Source organism: Chroicocephalus ridibundus, chromosome 6, assembly GCF_963924245.1.
Source record: "Chroicocephalus ridibundus chromosome 6, bChrRid1.1, whole genome shotgun sequence".
Lineage (NCBI taxonomy): Eukaryota > Metazoa > Chordata > Aves > Charadriiformes > Laridae > Chroicocephalus > Chroicocephalus ridibundus.
This window is the reverse complement of record NC_086289.1, coordinates 17,177,251-17,194,888: the sequence shown is the minus strand read 5'-3', so window position 1 is coordinate 17,194,888 and position 17,638 is coordinate 17,177,251. Positions and strand designations below refer to the sequence as shown.

Below are 17,638 nucleotides of genomic sequence, written 5' to 3'. Positions count from 1 at the left end.
GAACTAGGACAGCTGGTGGCAATTCTGGCTTAAAAAACAAACTCAATTTTTTTCCAAACATTCTAATTTGGTATTGGAATGGAAACATGGGGCCAGACTGCATAGTCCCTCATTTATGCAATACAGTTACTGATGCCAATAATTTTTTGCCAACTAGATACAACTGAACTTGCTTCTTTGACATGTTTTGTCCTGCGTTTTGTTTTAAAAGGACATTCCCCACAAAGAGAGAAAACTTTAGCCCAACCTTTCTGCTTTAGTTATAAATAAGCAAGACAGTTATATGCTAGACATAACTTTATTCTGAAATCTGTGTCACAGAAGATGTGCATACATCAGTGTTCATGGACAAAAGTAAACCAGTTTCCTTGTAAAAGGGTGATTTTTTGCTTTCCAATAGCTATTTACATTTTTTGTTGTTGTGGCAAGGTGTCAAAATACAAAATCTTAAATATCTGATTGATGAAAATACCCCAAGATAGTACCATAACTCAATACTATGCATTTATAGCAACAGAAGATCTGATACACTGAAGCACTATAAAGAAGACATGAGATGATTTTTAAATTCTTGTATAGCACCAATTATTATCATAGAATAAACATAGTATTTTCTACTTGTAGTAGTTGCTTTAAATCCTGATAAAAACTGTTAGAAATATATGAGCACAAATGCAAAATATAAACGATAAGTAAAACACAAAAACAATTTCCACAGTCTGACTGGCAAATATATAAAATGAATTTATTAAGATCATCTGATTAGCAAGTTTTGTGGAGTTCTTTACATTAGTACATTATGCTACTTAAAATTTTGCTGTCTTTCAAAGGCAAGGCGTGGCTTTAAGTGAATGGTAATTTTTAATTGAGAAAAACCAAATAACTACTAATATAAACAATTTTTAAAATAAACCCATATAGATCAAATCTGTGAAATGTATGTCTGAAGATAAGATTACCATTAACGTTCTTAAATCACTGTATAATATAAAGATAGGAGGTAAAGATTAAATGTTTTCACATTTGGCAATTTTTAGAGAAATAGCAACATATTTTACTTCCTTACGAGTAAATTAGAATACTACAATTAATGACATACTAAACCTACATATGGTAAATAACAAAACAAATCATAAAAGTAGAAGAAATGTAAGAAAACACTGTTGAGGACTGAGTTCTCCAGTGTTTAAAAGTTAGTATTAATATACTAGCGTGAAAAAGTAACTGAGGTATTTAATGGAAAGTATGGAACATTCCTTGTTTTTATTGAGAAAGGTGAGAAGCAGGTGCCCTGCGATGTATATATTGCTGTTATCGACAAGAGAAAAGGAGAAGCTTTCCTCTTAAACATTGAAAAAGCTACAATATAACATGTGCACATGCATTTCTGTCAAATACAATAGTACAATTTGCAAAATACTGCAGGTGTGCACATTCCCATTTCTTACATCATTATCCTTCTCCATCACCAAAACCTGCCACGACAGTTTACGTCTGCTCTTCACATCTCTCAAAACATTTTCATTTTTTTTAAACACAATCCTAGCAAAAAACTTTCAGGACAGAGCTCATTTTAGCCGTTCCTTGCCCTTCCCTGCTTCTCTTCTAATACTACCATTGTTCCCCCTGGTAGAAATACTCCTAAAGAATTTGTAGCCTTAACGTTTTGGCCTTGCATAAACCTGGGTAGCTCAACAAACTTTCTAGCAATAGCATCACATTTCATTGCCATTTAGAAGGTCTTGTAAGTATAAGCTCTATAAATAGGTTAGCACCAAAGTTTTACAAGTTGCAGATCCAAATTTCACACAGTTATCTTCTATTTAATGCTGCTGGAGCACTGCAATCTACAAAAGCAACCTCAGGAGCAAAAGCCATAATCAAATGTGTACACATACATACACAAATTGGCAAAGTGATTCCTGTGCCAAAAAGAGGAAAAAAACCCCAACAATTTCACGTTTACTGTTTTCACTAGGCCATGAGGTCAGCAGCGGAGCAACAAATTGGTAATATTTAGATTCAGATCTTACTTTCACTTGGAAACAGGTTAGTTTGATGACATTAAAACCAAAACAAAAAAAGCTGCGGCATGGCGTTCCTCTCCTTAGTATGCTTGAAGGAAAAGACAGCCGATTATTTAAGTCAATTATAGTTTTCATAATGCGCAACATAAAAGCAAGACACACCTACAGCCAAAGGACAGCAGAGGGTCTGTGTCCCTGAATTATATGCACACTGTGACAGGATACAGGTGTACCATGTTTATATAAAAATATATTCAACATTTAATGAACTATACTCTGAACTCTGCCAGGCCGACTTTGCAACAGAAGCTGTAATTTTAACTTATTTCCACAGTACATTTTAGATATTTGTTTGTGGGCTATTTTTTTTTAAAAATGCTAAAGAACAGTGACAAAATTAATCATCCTTTTCATCTATATTCTCTCTTCACTTTTATCTGTATTTTTATTCTTTTGATCTGTCATCCAGTTGCCAGGGATTCAAGTCTCATTAGTCAGCATTTAATAATTCCATGTTAAGAATACAATCATTTCAACTTGAGATAGTATTTTAAGCCACTTCACTTAAGTATTTGCTTGGGAATTGGTCCAGGAGAAGAAGTCAACATAATCCAGTTTTACAATTTACGCTTGGAATAGAACAGATGAAATGTAAATAATTACTGAAATGTTGCCTTCATTCTGCGCAGCGTGTCCTGAATTTTTCGAGAATGTTTTTCTGCTGGTATCTGATGGAAGTTGGCACAGTTGTCAGCTGCCAAGGCAGAAATGTCTGCGTCTTTATAACGAGTTATTCTTTGTCTGAGGTAAGACTGCAGCTTGAAATCTGGTGTATATGTATAAGGATTCTCTTGAAATGCATGAACTTGGCTCACAACTTTTGCAATATTTCTTGAAAGAGAATACGGTAAAAAAAGATTAGTTTGTTTTGCTGATGATTAAAAAACCAAACCCCCCAAAAACTGCAAAAAACCCCCAACCAACTAAAAGAATTTCAAAAGCATTGAGCATTCCCTTCTATAGTATATGTCCCTTTAGTTAGATTTCAAAATGACTGAAACTATTTAAACTGCTAACTGAAATGTAGCGTTAGTTCTCATTGCTCCATTAGACAATATTCTATTTTAAAAAATTAGGTGACATACATACACAATTAAAATAATTACCTAAGTTTAGTCCACTTGTGCGCTCCGTTCGTCATTGTGAATCCTCCAGTTTCAAGTTGTTGGACGTGCATAGCCAAAACATGGGCTGATGGAATTGTTGGAAGTGTTTTGAATCTTTCTCCTTCCATCAAGCACAAACTGTCGCTTTTTAAAAAGACCTAGTTTCAAAATGCACACGGATAAATCTCACATTAAGTATTGTGGCACATTTTACAAGTTCTCGAGCCCATGTGTTTAGCACTACGTATTTATTTGTCACGAATTTTAACATTTTGCATTGAAATTGAAGACAATGCTATGAATTAATCTTGTGGCAAACATTTTAAAGTACACAAATACAGAAAGTAACTTTAATCAAAAGACAGTTCATCCACAATTTAAATTGTTCTAAATCACAGCCAAAATTACATTTTAGAATTTCACTCTACAATTCAAAATTGTATAGATCAATAGGAGAATGCCTGTGATAAAATGAACATTTAAGTTTTTTCAAAACAGACTACAGCCACAAAGCTCCTGCAGTCAGAAAGTCTATCTAATGTCCTAGCTTGCTTTGAAATTTCTTTCTTGATTTTTAGTCACACACAGGATACATTTTTGAGAAATACTGACATGAAAATTAATGTAAACTCTCGGATTAAGAGTCAGAAGTCTTAAATTGTATTATGAAGGGATTTTAAATTCAAAGTAATAATTACAGCTTTAATCCTGCAGAGGTACCCATTTAAGCAGATCTTGCGTCTTCTCCAACCCCAAAGAAGTATTTTTACATTAAAGACTTTATACTATACCTCAACAGCCTTGAGTTCCTCCATTATTTCAGCTACTTTTGCAGGTAAAATTTTCCAGGCCTTACAACAGAACAAAATATATTTTTGGTTTTTATATTAATGTTCATACTGTAACAAAATTATGTCAAGCAAAATAGTTACAGAACAGAGTACCAAACTTACTGGTAACTGTCGTACAATAAGATTTTCCAAGCCTGCTAGGATTTGCATCGCAGTAGCAAAATTTCTTTGTTCATAGCAACATTTTGCTATAAGAAGGAATTTTGATAACAAGCTCACCTGCAGCTGAAAAAAATATTACGATATACTATATATATATATAAAATATACTAAATATATACAGTAAATCTACAGAAATCTACATAATAAAATTAAATGAGAAGGAAGAAGAAGAAATGTGTTTTCTATTTGAATTTGTTATCAAAATTGTTGACTGTAGTAACATTTCCCCCCAAGACAAAGTTTTCTTTTTTCTGGCACCAAGGTGGCCTTGTTAAAGTCTGACATTTGTTCTCCTCGGGCAACCCATTTCTTACATTCTATTAGGTTTTGGCACCTGCTGCTACAAAACATCCAAGATATCCAAGACCCTCCTTGTGACAACAAACCAAATTGTTAACTGCCCACTCATGGGTGTATTTCAGAATATTTCTTGCAACTTTGCTACATAGCAACTCATATACAATAACAAATAAATAACTGTTTCATAATTAATAATACAATAAAACAATGACAAACCTTAGACGTGTGACATGTTACAATTTCAGCAGCAATCCAGGTGCTGATACTGTCTGCATATCTTAATAATTGTAGAAGGTACGGGTCTTGTATGCACTTCGACAGAAACAGATTACAGACTTTAAGTGAAACTGTCTCAGTAGAAACAGCTCTATGGAGAAAAGGGGGAAAAAAGGCAAAAATAATTTATGCTGATTTTGGATTTTCAAAAAATTTTTGATTGTGAGGATGCCAACTTCTGACCATTTAAAATAATTTTGCAGTGCTTGCAGTCTTGATTTTATAATCTTTTACAAAGTACACAGTGAGCTATGTTACTTTTTCTTCCTCATAATTCCCAGATAATTATATGTGATTACAAGGTAAGCTTATGCAGTATACATTTCTGTACATAGAGAGACTTTCACTGCTTGTTACTGAATAAAACAAACCATCCAGTCTTACACAAATAATAGCCAGAAATCCAAACTCATTAAAAACTGCAGCCACATAAGAAATCGAGCCTGATACCTCATGGCACCACACAGTTTCCCATGCCTGAACCCCAAATCAGTATTTACCAGCTGATTTAGCCTCTGCCATTTAATAATCTGTAAAAGGTGAGCTGCTTCAGGTGTTCATTTGCTGTCCTTAAACAGAACAGTCTACTACAGGAGTGCAATTAACAAGTACTAATTAGAAGCTAGCTGAATCCACTGAAGATGTAAGAAGTAGACCATAAGCAAATATAATTAGGTCCATGTGGCTGGATGAAAACATTAATTACCACTGAGCAAGTAATGTAAATAGGTTGGTAACCACTCTGTTTTTACATATCTGTGAATACTGATACCTCATCTACATAACAGTACAAAACGAACATTGCACAGAGCTTGTGGAGTCTCCATCCGCATTCAGAATCCAACTGCATGCGATCCCAGGCAACCTGCTCTAGCTGACCTTGCCCCAGGCAGGGGCGTTGGACTACACAATCTTGAGAGGTCTTTTCCAACCTCATCTATTCTGTGATTCTGTAATGGTCACTGAGATTTTATATACCCACACACAGGTATTATCAAATAGCCTGTTTCATAAGCCATTACAAAAGAAAACCTCAGAAGCAACCCCCCTAACACAAGTCTTCAGAAATATTTTGGCCTGACCCACTTTAGATTTCAAAGAAACCACCTTGCAAGTGTGACCTACCACATACGCTTACGTGCATAGGTACATATACATACACGTATATAAAATCTCCTGAAATTCAAAAATGTATGTAAACAGACTATCTAGTGTGTCAAAATGATAGTAAGTATTTAAAATGTTTCCCTCTTCCTAGATGTATTAAAGGTGTAACACAGTAAGTTACTGTGCAGCAACAGAATAGAAGGGCAGTTAAAATAAACAACTTACTTACTTTTGGACAGCAACACATTTGTCTTTAACACCAAGTGCTCTTGAATTTAGAAAGTGTACTGGATGACATTTATGAAATACTTCCTAAACAAAAAGAGCAAGATATAGCTGTTGTTAGATCCCGCAGTTCTTCTAAAATGCCCAAGGATAAAAATGACAGAGGTTCCCCCTGCACCCCGCCCCGCCTGCAGCAAATTTATCAGTGGGATCTCAGCCTAAGGATAGAATTAGCCATTCAAAATTTTCCCATAGAGATTTCGAGAGAAAAACATTATACTGTATACTATGAGAGAAAAACATTATACTACATACTATGAAATAGTATGAAATAAGCTTGAAACAGGGTTGTGAAATGGTAGAAAAAGGAGGCCGAGTATAAAGTAGGAAGATAGATATTATTTGTACTTCCAAGTAAACCTAGTCCTTTGTACCTGTTGCAGTAACGTCAGCTGACAACAAAGCTGCTGCGCACTGTATTCTATTAAGAGATACGGTCCCACTTCATCTGCTTTAGCAAAGGAGCCCGGGAATTCTTCTGTAAAACTGTTGTAGCACGGCTTTGGCAAAACTGATGAAATAGTGTACAGTCGCTCTCTCTGATATTGTGCAATTGGTCCCATACCTTTGGAAAGTTTCCAGTTAAAGTTCTGTAGAAAAAAAAAAAAATACGTAAAGTTACAACTTTTCTAAAGCAAACATTCTGTCTCCCCTTGATTTAACTTTCTGGAATGTTTTGTTAGAGAAACACCTTTGTGGATGCAAAACTCTTCAGCTAATCTTCAAGGTTAGCCCAGACACTAATTGGTTTATTCAACATTGCTATTTTAAGCTAATATAATAAGCAGAGTTGACGAGTCTGAGCAGGAGACTACCAGATCTCAATCAACAATGGCAACTTCTCTGTATTTAAGCTTGCCGCCATAAAATAGTTTCTATTCCAAAGTTTTATATTTTATGTTTTACTCTCTACTGTCTCTTACTATTTCTTGTACTCTTTTGCTTAGAATCAAACAGCTCTTTCCAAAGAAATATTTATTTTTCCATTCTTTTCCCTTCTTCCATCTTCCAGTATCATTATGATGCGGTGACAATAAAAGAAGTCCTGTTTTCTCTATTCTGCTCGCCCTTTATTGGTTGTATCCCCATGATACCCCATGGAACTCTGCATCTTTATCAAGGTCATGATTCTAAATTCAACTTGCACATTATTGACACATTTGACTTCCAGATGTCATTTTGGTCACTCTCTAGAGAGATCTTTTTTCAGGAAAAAACTACAGTATGCTCCAGCTTCTGGCGTTACTTTTCACTAGCAAACTACATGCATGAATCAGCAAATACAGATAAAAGTTCAGACAAATTTTTGCTACAAGCTTTGAAGTTCTAGCAGGAAACCCCTCATCCCCCACTGTTTTCCTATATTTATAGACTTACAAAGTTGTATGCCTAATAAAAAGTATTAATGTTTGACAAAGGAGAAAATGTTTTCTAGTAACTATGAGTCACACGCTAGTATCAAGGATGAAGACTTCAACTCCTCTCAAAATTTTGATTACCTATCTGATCTATTATTACCGAAATAGCTGACAGGGTGCAATTAAGTCTTAAGATGACTGCCACGGTTTAGGCCTTAGATACTTTCAAAAGAAAATTTAAAATGCAGGTACGTAAATTCTACTACATTAGGGAGGGTGTAGACTCTAAGGTGGATACTCTAGCTTTTGTCAGAAAATAATATATGGAATAATTTTATAATATTATAACATATAATATATAATGTGCTCCATATACTGCAGTCTGAAGAAAATACATCCCTTTCTGGAAACATCTTCAGAGAGCTTTTTACATAGAGAGTGTAATGTTTTTCTGTTCTCCTCGCTCTCCTCTTCACATTTGTCCATGCCGGAGCACTGATGAGCACTGCCACTTTTCCTGGCAGAAGCATCCTCAAGCAATGACAACAAGCGCTCACCGTAGCCATTTAATAGAACAACCTGTAAATGCAAAACAGGTTAACATAATATTGAACTCAATTTCCCATAAATTATAAGCAAGATACAACATATCTGTAAGATGCATGTCTGTCCAAAGCCAGACATACTGAACATAGCTCTCAAAGCTAGCATTATTTCTCTTTTACTTTACTTTAATTGTAATTATTTTTCTAATTTTTTCTAGTTCAGTTTTCAGTTTTTTCTAATAACAATCTTACATATACAATAATTGACTTAAATTGATTTTTTTTTTTTTCTTAAAGCTTCTACTGAAATTCTGACTTACCTTGGAAGAAATAAATTCTTTAAGGGTACACAAGAGATCAGCATTTGTTGCAAAGTCTACACTGTAACAGTCTTCAATCCAAGCCTGCAGGATGTAGAAACTGCGGTTACATATTTTGTTAAGCGATGTGGAAGGATCCAGGTTTGAACTGTTGAGAAGAAAAAGGCACTTATTTCACAAAAATTGATATCCAATTCCAATTTAAAAAGAAGGGATGAAAAAACCACAAGTACTATTTGGTATTGACTGTACGATCTTAAATTCTTACGTTTCATTTCTCTAGAATCCATGGCTCTATGGAAACAAAGCTGTGGTTGTACTTACAACCCATCACTGACGACTCAGATTCAGAAGAAAAAAAGAAGTCAGCACATTGTCAAATAGAGCACTTGCTCTAGTTTCATTCTCACTTGTCATGAGAGTCTTACAAAAACATCAAAATTCTATTAAATTAAGTAGTTCTTTTCAGAAACAGCTATTTATTTGCCATTGGGGGCTATAAGTCAATTGTGCTTTGATAATATTTTTCACAGGAAATTACTGTACCTGGATAAAGTGCTGCTGATTCTATCAAGAAGAAACTGCAAAAATTCTTCTTGTGTGCAGAAATAGCGAAATGTGTAGAGAAACTGCTGTACATAACCTTCTAAAAATGCATTTCTGTGAAGCACAAGAAAAACTTCAGACAAGCAAGAGCACAATTTCTTCTTGCATTAGAGTACAGCAACATCAAAGAAATCCTCGAAATATCAAGAATTAATAAGGATTTTAAATTCTCAAGCTCTCTATAAAACCTTGATTCCTTTTTATTTTATTTTTACCCATGAAATATTGTGATTGCCAACACTGAAAGCATAATTTGTTTTAAAAAAAGTTTCTCTACTTGCAATTTTGTGAAGAGCCACTTTGACATTTCTATTATCAAAAGTGACAAGGCACAGAAGAATTTTGATTTTTTTTTCTATCATCTCACTTGATGTTGTTTTGAAAATTTTTATTATAATAACATATAGCATAAAAAGTAGATACTTTAAGTAATAAAATATTTCCTGTAGTTCTAATTAGAGCAGTAGTTGCTTTAACAACAGAATACACTTATTATATACACATTAAAAATGAGTGCATTTTAAGTTTTTATACATACACACACACTCTCAAGGTCTTAAGACAGGTAAATTGTCCTGGTCCATGATGGGTTATGGCTAACCATGAAAGTTTGGGTTTGATGACTAGGGAAGCTCTGATTCCAAAACAATTTGTTCACTTTGTGCAAAATATTAACTATCAGGAAAAGCAGCACTCGGGATAAGTAACTGGTTCTCAGAGTCAGGATGAGTTGGGAGAAGCAGCTGGGAGGAAGTTGCTCCCTCTGCAGTGGCACAAGTCTGATGGAGTCATTCAGGCAGTTTCCATCCTTCATACTATTATGGCTCAGGTACCTTAAAACAACACTGCCCTCACCCTAGTTGAAGGTTAAAGGACATCTTTGTCCCCACTTAATCCCTGAGATAAGCCTGCATCCTGGTCAGCCTCAAGGACTGGGACAATAATCCGTAAAACAGAACCTATATGTTTTCAAATCTGGACACTATTAATAAGAATTATCAAATTATATGTTCTAAAGAATTTTCATACTGCTAGCAGTAACATAAAGCCTTGATTCCATGGCAACTATCAGAGCAAAACTGCAAATAAGTAAATGATAAAAAAGTTTAAAGTTATTAGTTTTTGATTTATTATCAAATGCTTCGAGTTTTAATCAAACCCAAACTTAGCAGTTTGGCTTATTTCTTATCAGACTGTCTTTTGCAATTTCCATGACCGTTTCTGTTAATAAATGTTCATAGAAATAATATTAAACTTGATAGAGAGAGGAGAACTTACTCTATGTTGAGTAACTAGCATTTATCATGGAGACTATTTTTTCCTGAATTAGCAACTATGCCTCAACCCACTCCCAATTAAGGATGTGCAAAATATACTATACCTAGAATATAAATAAGCCATTAAACCAAGTGGTGTACCAGCCTGCAGAACTCTTACTCCGTTTTGATTATTACATTGGTGTTTCTCTGTGCTATAGTAAAGAAGCAGTGATGACTCATCCATAGGTGCCACATCCATGATGTCAGTTCTCCCGTTGTGAATGACTGTAGGCAGCACGCAGGATTCCACACCCCACTGCTCTGCATACATCATCTGCTCACAGATGCAAAGCCATGAAAAAATAAAAGGTAGGAAAATAAAGAGGAGAATCCACACAAAATGCAGTCAACTCAAAGCCAAATCACATTTCACACAATTGTTTTTTTTTTTCCTTTTTAAACAATACTACTAGCAATTACCTTTATTTTAATAATTCCTTTAGATCCTACTTAATTTGGCACTTTGACGCAAAACTTGTCACATTTCATATACTGACTTGGGCAGCAAACTGCACTGATGCAGTATTGAAATGACAAATGAAACACAAGCAAAATAAAGTCTAACTTACCTGCACGTATTTCTTCACCAGTTCAAGAAACTGCACTTTTGATTTCATCTCCTGCAGCTGTCCTCTCAATTTGGGCAACATAGATTTAGTTTCAGGACCTTTAAAACACACAACATAAAAACATCAATGATTCTGATTTACAGAAAAAAAAAAAAAAATCCTTAAAAGTACCATGCACACATTTCATTACTGGTAAGTTGCCGTACTCTTACCTTTGCTGCATCTTTCTTTCTGCAGTAGTTTCTGGTAAAACTTTATGGTCTTTCTATAATTTTTTGTCTCCATCATTAGCAATTGCTCTAGTTCCTATTTAAAGAGAAAAGGGATTCTGATCAGAATGGTAAATGCGAGGTTCTAGCAGGAAACTGTTTTGAAAGAGTATTATTTTGTATGAAAAAAATCAACATCCAAACAGACAAGAATCTGATATTAACCAGGAAAAGCTACCTTTCACACCTGTGTTTACAGGCAAGTTACAGCAGGCATCACCTGTCCCCAGAAAAGCATTAGTTATGCCATAGTTCTACAACTTAGGAATTGGAGCTTGTTTGCATATGGTGAGACCCCACTGAAATCTGTCTGAATCCATTTATATAAATATGCCTTTAGTTATAATTGCACTTATCTGGTTATTTTCAACAGCGTTTTTAAAAGTTACACTCAGAAGTCGTCCAGAATCAAAAGTGATGGGTTCTAAAACCAGTGCAGACCCCAGAAATGCTCTCTTAAGCAGCTGACCTACATTTGCATCCAGAACTGAATGTTTGACTGAAAGCAATGGTTTACAAACAAGTATAATTACATTACATTATACAACCAGGTCAGAAGGCAGACAGGAGATCTGCTCAATAAATAAAGGACATATTAATTTTGAAGTTCAGCTTACATATTTTATATTTATGCATTTTACATAATTGAAAAAATTTCTATATAATTATATAACTTAAGCAATGTGTAGAAATGAAAGTATATTAGGCTTCTCACCATACTATAAAATTTATTGTAAACATTTATATTTGTTTGCATATCAAAGATTTCATTATTTTACTAACCAATGAAAGTGGGCCATCCTTGGGTTCAGCTTCTGATTTATTATGAAACAACAAACTCGATGTGTGTTGTGTTTTATGAAAGTGGTGGCTTTTGCACTTGGGTCCTGAGTTAACTACCAGTGACCCACTTACATGAAACAGCATTTTAAATGGAGTAGGTTCACTGAATGCAGCAGACAGAACTCCCACAAGCAGAGTGATCAGAAAACACATAGCTCAGAGCTAACATATCAAACAACAGATTGGTAAATAGGTTAGCTTTAATGGGACGGTCTTACTAGAAATTAATTTGAGTTTGAGAAAAAGCTGTCACTGTTTTTCAGAAATGCTCAAAAGGTTTAACAACATAGTTCATTAGCAGCAAGAGTCAAAAAAGCCCTGGGGATTTTTAAAAGACTTACCAATAAATAGGCATCACAGAGAACAGCAAAAGCAGAGAAAAGCTATTATCCAGATTCTGAATTGGAAACTGCTTTCTTTTACTAAAAGATCTGGTTTTGTTTTATCAATGAAAGTGAAACCAAGTTGATTAAGAGACTATGAACACAGGAAGGGAATCAGAAAGAGTGGCCATTTTCTGGCGTTTGGAATCTGATGGACAGAAGTGGATTGCCCCCTAAGTAACTTCAGGTGAGTAGCAATGAAGTCAGTAGCAACTTCTCAGTCTATTCCATGGCATTTTAGGTAGGTCTAGAATATAAACACTTTTGATGAGGCTCTACATTCAATTGTTCTGCTCCCTCTGAAGTACATTTAATTTGTCAGGACACTTTTTTACAGAACATCCCTTATTCTAGGGAACAAAGTAATGATAGAGTGACATTGCTTACTTGGGAAAATTGCAAATTCCAATCTGTCCTTGAAGCGTAAGTTTTTTACATGCTGAAGGGCGGCTCCACCAAAGGATGCAGAATATTGGCAGAAGGGAAAGGAAAAGAGAAAAGGAATGGGAAAGGGAAAACTCTGGCCAGAATATGCAAAACTTGCACTAGAAACCTCCTAGTCACAGCTTGGGTGCACTGGAGTTTGGTGGAGACACTTACAAGTAGCTTATGAGATCTGGGGGATGACTGAAACCTAGTGTGGGCAAAGCGGAAAAGGGCAAAGGCTAAGGGTGAAGGCTTGGGGCTGCAAGAGAGCTGGAGTCAGCTTATCAGACTACAGAAAAAAACCTCTTCTCTCTGTGAGGGCAGACTTGGACATTGCTTCAGAGAAATGGCAGCCCTGGCAGCTGCCTTCCCTTCTTGCTCTGCTGCAAGGACTTGGTTTGCCTGGACGTGCTCTGTATGAGGGTGCAAAATCAGCAGCTTCTGGACTAGAGGTGATGTGAGCCAGGGAACGTACACTTGCTTGCCTAAGGACTAGCTTTTCTAAATGTAGGTTAACCTTTGCTGACCTTAAGAACCACAATGAATTATCTGATAAGCACCTACACACTAAAGCATTAATTATTTTTGTGACATTTGACAGTGTCACCTCGATCCATAACTAATTTATTTTTTATGCTAGCTATTTCACATTCTTTCCAAATGTAAGAGTATGTATTACCATTTTTTTGAATCATAATAGCTCAATTAATACTATAGTTCATCATATAATAAATGTTTTACTTTTTGCATCTTATTAAATCACAACTTATCTAAGGTGCAGACAATATCCAACAGGTTCCAGTAGAAAAATAGAAAAGTTAATTATTTTTATGACAGAATATTTAATTCTGTCATAAATATACATTGTGGCACTCAGAGGTACTCAGATTCTGTGTGTTTGCGAACCTACTTACAGGTACACAAAATTAAAAAAAAATAATTGCATTTAGTTTTAGAAGGTGGATAAAGAAACATTTGAATCATATGAATATTTTAATTGGAGAGATAAGTCTACTAATGAGATGCCAAAACTGTAAACTGTTGTGTGGTTAGACTCTCACTCAGTTCCAGTTGCAGACTAGACCTGAACTGACCAAGCAGACCTACGCCTATGAAAGGGTAGTGCCACTAAATCAGGACAAATGTAGTCGAGCTGAAATATCTAACTATTTCTAAATATTCACTCTTTGACATAGCAACTCCTAAACACTGCTTTAGCACACTTTACTGCAAAGCTGTAGAATCAGCTCAACTTTATTGCTGACTTTTAAAAAATCTGACAGAGAGACCTAAGGCAAAAAGTATGTTGATATAATCCTTGCCAGACGATGAAGACCAGACTACAGCTAATCAAGGCACTGGTTTCTGAAATAAAACTGCTTAACAGATGATTTAAACAGGGAAGGAGATGGGGTCGAGACAAACAGCTCTACCTTGCAAGAGAGGCAGAGCTTCCCCCCAGCAACTCAAACGACCTTCCTGCTCAAAACAGCCACTGACGAACCTTTCTTTGGACTCTGTACTCCTCCTGGACTGGATATGGGACACGTGTTTTCTCCATTATATTTTACAGAGTGAAGTTGGCTACTAGAATAATTAACTTTTTTGAACTTCTACTTTGGCAGAACACTCACGTTAATTTTCACATTGAGTCTATTTTATTTTCTCAGTATTTTGGTTTAGGCAGTGCATCATTCCCTTGAAATGTGCACAGTTCTTACTCATTGTTTACACATTAACAGTGTTAACACTTCATAAATGCCAATAATTTATGACCACATTTATTTTCTCAAAAACAAGTACTCCAAGTATAACATGTATAAATGTTCATATTATCAACTAAAAGGAGCTAATACCACTTTGCTGTACAAATAGAGCTGTTGGCTACATCCAAGTACAACAACACATGAGGACTTATAAATGTTAATTCCTATCCCTATCAGCTGTACCAGCAACATCCCTGTTGCTCAAAATGAGATATGAACTGGTCTTTGTCAGCTACTGGTATGGAGATTAAAATGATGCTGTACATTTTCACAGTTGATTTGTAGTGTTTGGTTTGATGCATCAGGTAGCAGAAAGACAGCAGAAAGAAGCTGGGTAGGGCTACTCATCACCTACATGTTGATAATTGATTGTCTTACAGCTAAGAATCATTGTCTCCTGAATGCTGCAATAGCAGAAAAATAAATTTCAGTTTCATATTTCCCCCCTGTATTTATTATATATATTGATCAGTTGAAACTTGTAACAGTTCACCTTGTTTCAACAATATTGCTAATAGTTTATTTCATAAATTGTCATGACTGATGGAGTCTGGAAAAACAGCAGGATTTTAGGAAGGTTTTCTTTGCTCAGGTTAAATGTTCAAGATCGCTGCAATTGGAGCATTATGATCCTGTAAGTTTTTACTTTAAACGCATTTAGAAGAAGCTGGGTTTCAGAGAAAGTCAGTGTTGTAGTAATGCCAAAGAAAGATTAAAGTTATTGATGCTATGGTAGTGAAACAAATAAAAATAGTAATGCGACCAAAGAGTAACTGATATTTTACATTATCCTCTGTTGAATTTTTAGTAACAAGACCCTTAAAAAGCATTTTTAATAAAAAAATGAAGGAACATTTAATACAGTATTATTAAAAATATTTTTAAGATTATGTACCTGAATATTCTAGTATAGCAAGACTTTTTTATATAAACAGTACAACAGAGAATATACCTATCTGCACATACATGCTTTTTTGTGAAAGTTAACTTTTCTTTTGCAATGCATTCGAAACATTTATATGCTGTACAAGAGTATTTAATCTTCCGTTAACCTTCTTCTCTGAAGAAAATGGCAGAATACAAACTGAATTTGACTTAATAATTGAAGATGAGACTTTATAATTGTATTTATTGTAACTTGGACACAAATTAATTGGCAACAAATTAAACTAAGTGCCCATAGTAAGGAAATCGACAAGAGCAGTTTCATATATTATCATTACTCTTTGTCTTTGGACTTGAAATATTTACAAAAATATTTAAAAACTGAAGCTTGATATAGGTAGATGCACAAACGTAAAAATTAAATGTGATCAATATGATCTTTAAGGGAATGGAAGACCTTGCTAATCTAAAACAACCCGTCCCCCTGCCCATGCTCATTCCATACCCCCAGGCTGCTTAAAAGGCACAAGGCTACACTCATTATGATGATTAGCTCACATCTCCAAGAGAAGATGTGAGCAAATAACTGCCATTGTGCTGGCAAATGGTGAGAAACTATCAGAGAATTCACCATGACCAAGGAAAAGGGCTCAGAGCACGTGACAGGGAGGACCTCTGGAGAGTCTGTGATACGCAGCAATCATAGCCATTCTTAGCTCTTTTCTGTAATATTACCACCATGGGGTTGATGAGTATGTCAGATAGTACTTTTCTGGTCAACTTCAGCAAGAGAAGATGGGTTGTAGTTCAGTGGTTATCAATGTCATGTCAGTGCTCTTTATTTTGGAATAATACCCTTACCCTGTTTTATTGATAAGACATAAATTTTGAGGATTTAAAAAACTCTTAAGAGTATTTAGTATTCAGTATCTAAAAGAAGAAAGGGGGTTTCAACTCACAAACACAATAAATATTATCATACTTTTAACCAGCAAGTAAAGAGGTATCTTAATGATTTTAAATCAGTGTACTTACCACTTTCTTAGCATCTATATTTTGTGACTCACTTGGTTTCTGCTTTCCAAGGTTTTTCATGTAACCATGAACTTCTGAATCAAAACATTCAGCTCCATAAAATGCACTGCTCCAACCAGGACTACAGCCATGAACGTCGGGTAGACTGGGAGACACAAGGTAGCTGTTTCCACCTATCTTTATCATGGTCTCTTCCTCTGGCTCCCTATTTTCTTCTGCAAAGCCTGTACCAATACAACAGCCGTTGCTTTGTAAACATTTTCCCTCTTTCTCCATAGGGCTAGTATTCTGCAGCCTCAATTCCTTTTTGAAATTATCCGAAGGTGACTCATCAAAATCCATTTCAGCTAATGATGTATTTATCGTAGGCTCAGCCTTCACATCAAAGGCTGCTTCTCCTTCTCCTAAAGAGAGTGTAGGGGGGAAAGAAATAATGGTCATGTGCTGCCGTGTATGCTTTGTTGTTAAACGCTACACATACAAAACGCAGTTTTGAGACTACCTATGTGCTCTAACAATGGTGTTAGATGCTTATTTTGGCTCTGTGCTTTCTTTTTCTCAACTAGACATTGTAAAATGATAAAGGTTAAAGACATTTCAGAACTGTTAAGCAATAGTTCAGCAATACAATTTCTGAAAATTACAAAATATTTTCTGCACATATACAACAGGCATTTAAACAAAGCATAATACAGAAGCTTTAAAACAAAAGTTAAATACGTCAGACCTATGCATGCTTTAGTAAAAAGCTTAGCTCTTGAGGTTTTTTCCACCTATAAGTTTTGAAGCCTTTATTCCATACATAGAGGGCAAGAATACTTGGTACAGCCAAAGGGGACACAGATGTTAAACTTTCTACTCCTACAGGACTCACTCCCTTGAGCTATGATGGAACTTCTTTGCAGTTATAACAGCTACTACCAACCTTAAGGGACTGAGGGGACAGTCAAAGGTTTGTATGATGCTGACAGGAGCTTTTACGCCTGCCAGAAGTCTCCCTTTTCACTTGAGCAACCCTCCAGGACTTAGATATGCCACCTTGGAGTCAAACAGACCTAAATTACTGGTGCAAAGAAGTCACGTACCCATGGGAAAGTCTGGCTCTACATTTGCAATAATTCTGAGCCAAAATGGAAGACT

The 17,638-nt window shown here is 35.4% G+C and overlaps 1 protein-coding gene across 2 annotated transcripts in view; it reads right to left on the bottom strand.

Annotated features, from left to right (window-relative positions):
* Positions 1-291: 291 nt before the first annotated feature.
* Positions 292-17,638, bottom strand: part of KNDC1 (kinase non-catalytic C-lobe domain containing 1) — a 65,143-nt gene continuing 47,796 nt past the window's right edge. Inside the window, exons 17-30 of one of the 2 annotated variants that reach the window (XM_063338945.1) lie at positions 16,499-16,902; positions 11,104-11,197; positions 10,892-10,989; positions 10,385-10,596; positions 8,944-9,057; positions 8,398-8,545; positions 7,934-8,111; positions 6,549-6,766; positions 6,119-6,201; positions 4,723-4,873; positions 4,147-4,269; positions 3,985-4,044; positions 3,194-3,351; positions 292-2,918 (exon numbers count right to left, since the gene is read on the bottom strand). In XM_063338945.1, coding sequence (XP_063195015.1) covers positions 2,687-2,918; positions 3,194-3,351; positions 3,985-4,044; positions 4,147-4,269; positions 4,723-4,873; positions 6,119-6,201; positions 6,549-6,766; positions 7,934-8,111; positions 8,398-8,545; positions 8,944-9,057; positions 10,385-10,596; positions 10,892-10,989; positions 11,104-11,197; positions 16,499-16,902 — 2,273 coding nt within the window. In that variant the 3' untranslated portion in view covers positions 292-2,686. The remainder of the gene's footprint in view (positions 2,919-3,193; positions 3,352-3,984; positions 4,045-4,146; positions 4,270-4,722; positions 4,874-6,118; positions 6,202-6,548; positions 6,767-7,933; positions 8,112-8,397; positions 8,546-8,943; positions 9,058-10,384; positions 10,597-10,891; positions 10,990-11,103; positions 11,198-16,498; positions 16,903-17,638) is intronic. The other variant, XM_063338947.1, reaches the window with a different exon arrangement.